This window comes from Bos javanicus, chromosome 10, assembly GCF_032452875.1.
Source record: "Bos javanicus breed banteng chromosome 10, ARS-OSU_banteng_1.0, whole genome shotgun sequence".
In the NCBI taxonomy this organism is placed as follows: Eukaryota; Metazoa; Chordata; class Mammalia; order Artiodactyla; family Bovidae; genus Bos; species Bos javanicus.
In genome coordinates, this window is record NC_083877.1 from 23,899,610 (window position 1) to 23,908,663 (window position 9,054).

The 9,054-nt window shown below is 39.5% G+C and overlaps 1 gene segment (V, D, J or C); it reads right to left on the reverse strand.

Moving 5' to 3' along the window:
- Window positions 1-410: 410 nt before the first annotated feature.
- Window positions 411-1,179, reverse strand: LOC133255150 (T cell receptor alpha variable 5-like). The segment is given in 2 exon segments: window positions 411-748; window positions 918-1,179. Coding segments are annotated over 2 exon segments (390 nt in total).
- Between the last annotated feature and the right edge of the window lie 7,875 nt (window positions 1,180-9,054).

Consider the following 9,054-nt stretch of genomic DNA (forward strand, 5'->3'; position numbering starts at 1 on the left):
ATGAATTATCTGAATGATAGGATCACATTTTAACTTTCTATTTTGTATTTTGTTTTTTTTTTTCTGTAACACATAGCTAATATTTTAAAATCAGGAAAGGTTAATAAATGATACACTCAAAAGATAAGTATCTTTCCATCAAGAAGAGTGATCTTTGACATTGACACCAAGATGTCCTTGGAAGGGGAGAACTCTGAGTAGTACTCATAAAATCAATCCTAAAGACCAAATATCCAACTAAGAAACCACTAACTACACTTGAGCAATCATTCAAAATATTCTAACACTTTTGGGGCCATCTTGAAACTCACTTTCTTTGAGGGATGTATAGAATGTCTATACATTTAAAATGCAGTGGTACAGCAAAATATCTGACAATCTCTGTGGCAAAGAAAACAAAGATTGGGGCTTCAGCTCAGGTTTGGGTACAGGCTGCAGGTGCCTGGGGACCACTGTGCTCTTGTAGCACAGAAGTAGGTGGCTGAGTCACCAGGGTTGGTAGCTGTGATGTTCAGGGAGAGATGCTTGTTCTTCTTATTCAATAAAACAATGAGTCCTTGTCCTTCTTTCTTATCCACATTTGAAAGAGTATGTATAAGCAACTGTAGATCTTTTCCAGGTTCTTGTTTGTACCAAAAAAAGTAAATGGAGGCACTGTCTGTATAAGTGCAGTTGATAACACAGTTGTCTCCCTCTTGGACACTCTGGAAGGAGGGATACTGCTCCACTTTTTCTCCTCTACTCTTATCTGTAACAAAAAAAGAAAAGAAAGCCAGACAAAATCGTTATCACCATTTTCCAGAGTTTGCTTTTTTCCCCTACAGTAATTTCAGGCAATCCAGAAAAGACCAGTCTTCTCCTCAGACTTCTAATAAATATTTACTAAAACACCCTGTTCACAAAAGTTCTGCACTCACAGTCCAGCTGCAGCCACAAGAAGAGGATCCAAGGTCCCATAGGTGTCTTCATTGTTCTCCAAATTGGGACCTGCGATCTCTAGCCAAGACAGCTACTTCTATTACCAGGTTATCTCTTCCTTTCCTCCAAAGCACAATGGTTTCTTAACGTTTCAACACAGGCATCTGCTTTTGTTATTAGAGTCAACCAAAAGGAAGCATTCACATATTCTTCCTTGACAAAAGTGCTCTGCCATCTTGTGGTCAGATCCCCAACTGCTAAACCAACTAGTCAAATCCTCCTTTGTCCTGTATCTGTGGGAGACTCTGACTCACAGACAGCAATAGGTGAAATAAATAAAGTCCCAAAGGTGTTTCCAAACAAAAATTATGTGGATTAGCAAAAAGCAGACACAATGAAAATGTAGAGCTCAGAATTCCATTCATCTTTTCAGCACACATTGAATCATTTTGAATAAATTTGAAGAAGTTAGATGTTTCTAACATTTTTTTTTTTTCAAAAACAAGCTTAGTCTCCTTGAAAGAAGAAAATGCCATGATTGACTCTGCTAAGCAACTGAGGAGCAAAATTTTTCCTTCTTATCTTCTCTAGCTTTTTTAATTGGCCAGAGAGTTCATCAGCCAAATCACCCATTTTAGTTCAGCTCTCACAAAGGAAAACTCTTTCTAAAAGCAACATTTAAGCACAAGGGCTGGAGAAAGAGACAAATAAATTCATAACTATGTAAATAAAATATCAGATGCTTGCTATTGCAGACTCTGCTAAGCCTGGCCTTGCAGTGATCTCCTTATTCCCAGAAATGGACAGTGCCATGTGGCAAAACATGAATGTTTCTTTAGTAAAAGTTACTGCTAGACTGTAGAGTAGTGGATAAGAAGAGGAAGAAAGACTTCCATAAGTTAGCATTAGTCCAACCATAGGGAAGAGTTTGGCTGTGGACTGTGGTAGGAAATCTGACATTCACTTTGAAATTTTTTCCTCCAGAAGAACAGATCATCTAAAATTATGAATAATCCTAGTAGAGCTATTCCCTGGACAAATCCTCAGCTGTATAAATTTTTAAATTAAATCTTGCCTTGCTTTAAAAGAAATTGATATGGAAGAGATTCTGGATCGATGTGGCAACATATGAGGCTACAGAAATTACTTTCTCCCACAGACACAACAAATCTACAACTACATACAGTTTTTTCTCAAAGAAATCCAAAAACTAGTTACATGACTCCTACACATCAGGTGAACAAGAAAAAAAATATATATATATATATGTATATATATATATATCAAAATAGTTAAGAAAAGGAGGTCCTTGAAGCTCCAGGGGTTAAGAACTCACCTGCCAATTCAGGATACATGGGTTCGATCCCTAATCTGGGATGATCCCATATGTCCTGCAGCAGCTAAGCCACTGAACCACAACCACTGAGCCCATGCTCCAGAGCAGGTGAGCCTCAACTACCGAGCCCATGCTCCACAACTACTAAAGCCCATGTGCATAGAGCCTGTGCACAGCAACAAGAGAAGCCACCTGAAAAAAAGAAAGAGAGAGAAAAGCCACTACAATGAAAAGCCTGTGCACCTCAACCAGAGAGTAGCCCTCACTCGCAGAAAGTAGAGACAGACTACAGGCAGCAAGGAAGACTCAGCCCAGCCATACGCATATGTAAGAGAGGCAGAGACACAGCCTCACCATAAGACCCCTAATATGGCAATGAAAAATTGAGAGGGGACTCACAAGTCCCACCTTATCGTTCTGGTGTGCAGGGCTTAGATCTAACACCCAGCACCCTAACTTTTAGGATTTGCATATGAGACAGGTCCCCAAAGCACTCACCTCTAAAAGCCAGTGGGGCTTGCATCCATGAAACCCACAAGACTATACCAAACAAAGAAACAGTTTCTAATGGGTTCACAAAGACTCGCTGTGGCCATCCCTCCCAGAGCTCAGTGCAGAGGGAGCTAATGGACACACCCATTTCCCAGCTTTTCCCTGAACGAGGCTTATTTGTATAGTTTAAGAGCTATTCCCTGATGGTCTGGCTTCCAACCAATCTGCATCTAGGTACTGACTGAGACCCCCCCTTTCAGGCATTGACAGGTCTTGGCACACTTTCAACTACTGGGAGCCACTAAGAACAAAGAAGGCTACTTGGACAATCACACGAGTTTAAGAGACAACAAAGAGCTAGGGCTAGGCTGAATGATAAGATTCATCTTCTATAGAAGACCACTCCTTCAAGACCGAGAAAAGTGGCTATTTGATCTAATGCACAGAAACCAACACAGAGAGTCAAGGAAAATGGAGAAACAGAAGAAGATGTCCTCAATGAGCTAAAATAGCAGAACAAACTAAGCTCAAAGTTATAGAAGAAAGAAAGTAACAAAGATCATGCAGAAATAAATAAAATACAGACTAAAGTGACACAGAAAAAAATCAACAAAACTCAGAGCTGATTTTTGAAAAGATAAACAATATGCACAAACTTTTAGATAGACTCACTAAGAAAAAAAAGAGAGAACTCAAATAAATAAAATTAGAAATTAATGAGTAAAATTATGACTGATATCACAGAAATAGAAAAGATCACAGCACTATTATGTATATGGCTAAAAATTTGGAGAACCTAAAAGAAATGGATAAATTTCTAAAAACAATCAACCAAGACCGAATCAGAAAGACTTATGAACAAATAAATTACCAGTAAAGAGACTGAAGGGCTTCCCTGGTAGGTCAGCTGGTAAAGAATGCACTTGCAATGCGGGAGACCTGGGTTTGATTCCTGGGTGGGGAAGATTCCCTGGAGGAGGGCATGGCAACCCACTCCAATGTTCTTGCCTGGAGAATCCCATGGACAGAGAAACCTGGTGGGCTACAGTCCATAGGATTGCAAAGAGATGGACAAGACTGAAGCAACTTAGCAGGCACACACACACAAAGAGACTGAAGCAGTAATCAAAAATAAAGTCCAGGGCCAAGTAGCTTCACTGGTGAATTCTCTCAATCATTTGAATAGGAATTAATACCAATCTTTCTCAAATATTTAAAAAGACGAAGAAAAGGGAATACTTTTAAGCTTATTTTATGAAGCCAGCATTATCCTGATCCTAAATCAGACAAGGACACTATAAGAAAGTAAAATTACAGGCCAATATCCCTGATATACCTAGAGGCAAACTCCTCAACAATATATTAGCAAATGAACTCAATAATACAGTAAAAAGACCAGGCACCAAGATCAAGTGGGAATCATCTCTTGGATGCAAACATGTTTCAATATGCACAAACCATTCAGTGTAATACATTATATTAACTAAAGAAAGTGAAAGTGGGAGGGAGGAGCTAAGATGGCGGAGGAATAGGACAGGGAGAACACTTTCTCCCCCACAAATTCATCAAAAGAACATTTAAACGCTGAGTAAATTCCACAAAACAACTTCTGAATGCCAGCAGAGGACATCAGGCACCCAGAAAAGCAACCCAAGTCTTCAAAAGGAGGTAGGAAAAAATATAAAAGACAAAAAAAGGCACAAAAGAGGGAGGGATGGAGTTCCGTCCCGGGAAGGGAGTCTTAAAAAGAGAGAAGTTTCCAAACACCAGGAAACCTTCTCACTGCTGAATCTGTGCCGAGCCTTGGAAGCACAGAGGGCAACATAACAGGGAGGAAAAATAAATAAACAATTAAAACCCGCACATTGCGAGCCCTACGGTAACTCCCCCAGCGGAGAAGCAGTGCAGATACCTGCATCCGCCATTAGCAAGCGGAGGCTGGGCAGGGAGGCATGGCGCGGGCTGCATCGCAAGAATCTGGCCTGAATACCCCGAGTGCTATCTGAGCGAAATAATTTGGGCTAGCAAACCAGACTGTGGGATATCTACCACGCGAAAAGCCAGCCCTAACCTATGACACTGCCAGGCCCGTGCACGGAACAAAGGACTGAACAGAGATAGCCGGCGGCAGACCATCCCCCTCCAGTGATAGGCAGCCAGAGCTGGAAGGGGACAATCGCAGCCCCAGAGAGACATTATCTATAAAACTGTAAGCAGGCTTCTTTGCTAACTAAAACTTCTTGGGGGTCTGGATGGTCAACATCTGCCTGAGAAGGTGTGCCAGTGCACACCTAGATAACCGAGCGGCGGGGAGTCCATAAGTGGCAGCAATCGCGCGTGCCAAACACCTCATCACCTGAGCTGCTCGGATCTGGGAAGGGCACAAAACGCAGGCCCAACCGAGAGTCTGCGCCTCTGAGGACTACCCGAGTGCCTGAACCTGAGCAGCTTCGACCTGGGGAGTACAGACAGCCCAGGGCCGGCCACGGATGGTTCCCGGCAGAGCAACCTAAGCCTAAGCAGCGTGGGCAGAGAGGCTACACGCGCCATGAACGGGGGGCAGACCCAGTGTGGCTGAGGCACTGCGAGCACACGCCACTGTTAATTGTTTGCAGCATCCCTCCCTACCTCCTCTCAGCGCGACTGAACAACTGAGCCTAAAAAAAAAAAAAAAAAAAAGTGTCCTCCACCGTCCCCTTGTGTCAGGGTGGAAACCAGACACTGAAGAGACAGCAAACAGAAGAAGCTATAACAGAGGGAACCGCCTTGGAAGCTACAGGCAATAGATTAAAACCCTGTGGTTACTACCAACTACATAGGAAGGGGCCTATAGATCTTGAGAAATATAAGTCGGACCAAGGAACTAGCCAAAAATGAACTGAACCCACAATAGTCACAACAAAACCGGAGAAAGTCCTAGATATATTTTTACTATTTGTACGATCATTCTTTCTTTCTTTCTTTTTTAATTATTTTTTTTAATTAAAAAAAAATTTTTAAGTCCTCTATTATTCCTTTAATTTCCACTTTTATAACCGATTACTTTGCAAAAAAAAAAAAAGACCCTATTTTTTTTTCTTTTTAAAGCAAACTTCATATATATATTTTTAAAATAATTTTTGACCTTTTTTTTTCCTTCTCTTCTTTAACATTGTATTTTTGAAATTCCAAACTCTACTCTAGATTTCTAATTTTAGCTTTTTGGTATTTGTTATCAATTTTGTACCTATAGTTTTTTTTTTTAATAATTTCTGTGACCCTTTTTTCTTTTTATTTTTCTCTGTTTCTTTCTCTTATACTTTTAAATAACATTGTATATCTGAAATTCCAAACTCTACCCTAGATTTTTAATTTATGCTTTTTGGTATTTGTTATCAATTTTGTACCTGTATTTTTTTTTTTATAATTTATGCGACTTTGTTTGTTCTTCTTTGTTTTTTTTTTTTTTTTCTCTCTCTCTCTTTCTTTTTCTTCTTCTTTTTTTAACATTGTATTTTTGAAATTCCAAACTCTACTCTAGATTTTTAACTTTTGCTTTTTGGTATTAGTTATCAATTTTGTACCTATATTTTCTTTATAATTTTTGCGACCTTGTTTGTTTTTGTTTGTTCGTTTTTTCTCTCTTTCTTTTCCTTCTTCTTTTCTTTAACATCGTATTTTTGTAATTCCAAACTCTACTCTAAATTTTAAATTTTTGCTTTTATGTATTTGTTACCAATTTTGTACCTTTAAGAACCCAATCTTCAGTACCCATTTTTCACTAGGGAGCGAGACTACTGGCTTAACTGCTCTCTCCCCCTTTGGACTCTCCTTTTTCTCCACTCGGTCGCCTGTGTCTCCTCCCTAACCCCTCTCTACTCTACCCAACTCTGTGAATTTCTGTGTGTTCCAGACGGTGGAGAACACTTAGGGAACTGATTACTGGCTGGATCTGTCTCCCTCCTTTTCATTACCCCCCTTTATCCTCCTGGCCACCTCTGACATCTTCCTCCTTCTTCTCTTCTCTGTATAACTCTGTAAACAACTCTGAGCGGTCCAGTTGTGGAGTGCACATACGTAAGAGATTACTGAATAGCCCACTCTCTCCTCTGTTGATTCCACCTCATCTCATTTGGGTCACCTCTAACTCCCTCCTCACTCTTCTCTTCCCCATATAATGCTGTTAACCTCTCTGGGTGAAACAAGTTTCAGGGAAAGACATACCAAGCAAATTCTCCAGCAGCAAGGAACACAGCCCTGAGCTCCAAGATAGAGGCAGCCCAAAGTCACCCCAAAACCACAGAAATCCCATAATGCATTACTGGACATTTCATTGCAGTCCAGAGAGAAGAAATACAGCTCCACCCACCAGAACACCGACACAAGCTTCCCTAACCAAGAAACCTTGACAAGCCACCTGTACAAACCCACACAGAGTGAGGAAACGCCACAATAAATAGAACTCCACAAACTGCCAGAATACAGAAAGGACACCCGAAACTCAGCAATTTAAACAAGATGAAGAGACAGAGGAATACCCAGCAGATAAAGGAACAGGATAAACGCCCACCAAACCAAACAAAAGAGGAAGAGATAGGGAATCTACCTGATAAAGAATTCCGAATCATGATAGTGAAATTGATCCAAAATCTTGAAATCAAAATGGAAACACAGATGAATAGCCTGGAGACAAGGATTGAAAAGATGCAAGAAAGGTTTAACAAGGACCTAGAAGAAATAAAAGAGAGTCAATATAGAATGACTAATGCAATAAATGAAATTAAAAACACTCTGGATGCAACAAATAGTAGAATAACAAAAGCAGAAGATAGGATTAGTGAATTAGAAGATAGAATGGTAGAAATAAATGAATCAGAGAGGATAAAAGAAAAACGAATTAAAAGAAATGAGGACAATCTCAGAGACCTCCAGGACAGTATTAAACACTACAACATTTGAATCATAGGGGTCCCAGAAGAAGAAGACAAAAAGAAAGACCATGAGAAAATACTTGAAGAGATAATAGTTGAAAACTTCCCTAAAATGGGGAAGGAAATAATCACCCAAGTCCAAGAAACCCAGAGAGTCCCAAACAGGATAAACCCAAGGCAAAACACCCCAAGACATGTATTAATCAAATTAACAAAGATCAAACACAAAGAACAAATATTAAAAGCAGCAGGGGAAAAACAATAAATAACACACAAGGGAATTCCCATAAGGATAACAGCTGATCTTTCAATAGAAACTCTTCAAGCCAGGAGGGAATGGCAAGACATACTTAAAGTGATGAAAGAAAATAACCTACAGCCCAGATTAGATTATTGTACCCAGCAAGGATCTCATTCAAATATGAAGGAGAAATCAAAAGCTTCTCAGACAAGCAAAAGCTGAGAGAATTCTGCACCACCAAACCAGCTCTCCAACAAATACTAAAGGATATTCTCTAGACAGGAAACACAAAAACGGTGTATAAATTTGAACCCAAAACAATAAAGTAAATGGCAATGGGATCATACTTATCAGTAATTACCTTAAACGTAAATGGGTTGAATGCCCCAACCAAAAGACAAAGACTGGCTGAATGGACACAAAAACAAGACCCCTACATATGTTGTCTACAAGAGACCCACCTCAAAACAGGGGACACAGACAGACTGAAAGTGAAGGGCTGGAAAAAGATTTTCCATGCAAATAGGGACCAAAAGAAAGCAGGAGTAGCAATACTTATATCAGATAAAATAGACTTCAAAACAAAGGCTGTGAAAAGAGACAAAGACGGTCACTAGATAATGATCAAAGGATCAATCCAAGAAGAAGATATAACAATTATAAATATATATGCACCCAACACAGGAGCACAGCAATATGTAAGACAAATGCTAACAATATGAAAGAAGAAATTAACAATAACACAATAATAGTGGGAGACTTTAATACCCCACTCACACCTATGGGTAGATCAACTAAACAGAAAATTAACAAGGAAACACAAACTTTAAATGATACAATAGACCAGTTAGACCTAATTGATATCTATAGGACATTTCATCCCAAAACAATGAATTTCACTTTTTTCTCAAGCGCACATGAAAGCTTCTCCAGGATAGATCACATCCTGGGCCATAAATCTAGCCTTGGTAAATTCAAAAAAATAGAAATCATTCCAAGCATCTTTTCTGACCACAATGCAGTAAGATTAGATCTCAATTACAGGAGAAAAACTACTAAAAATTCCAACATATGGAGGCTGAACAACACGCTGCTGAATAACCAACAAATCACAGAAGAAATCAAAAAAGAAATCAAAATTTGCATAGAAACGAATG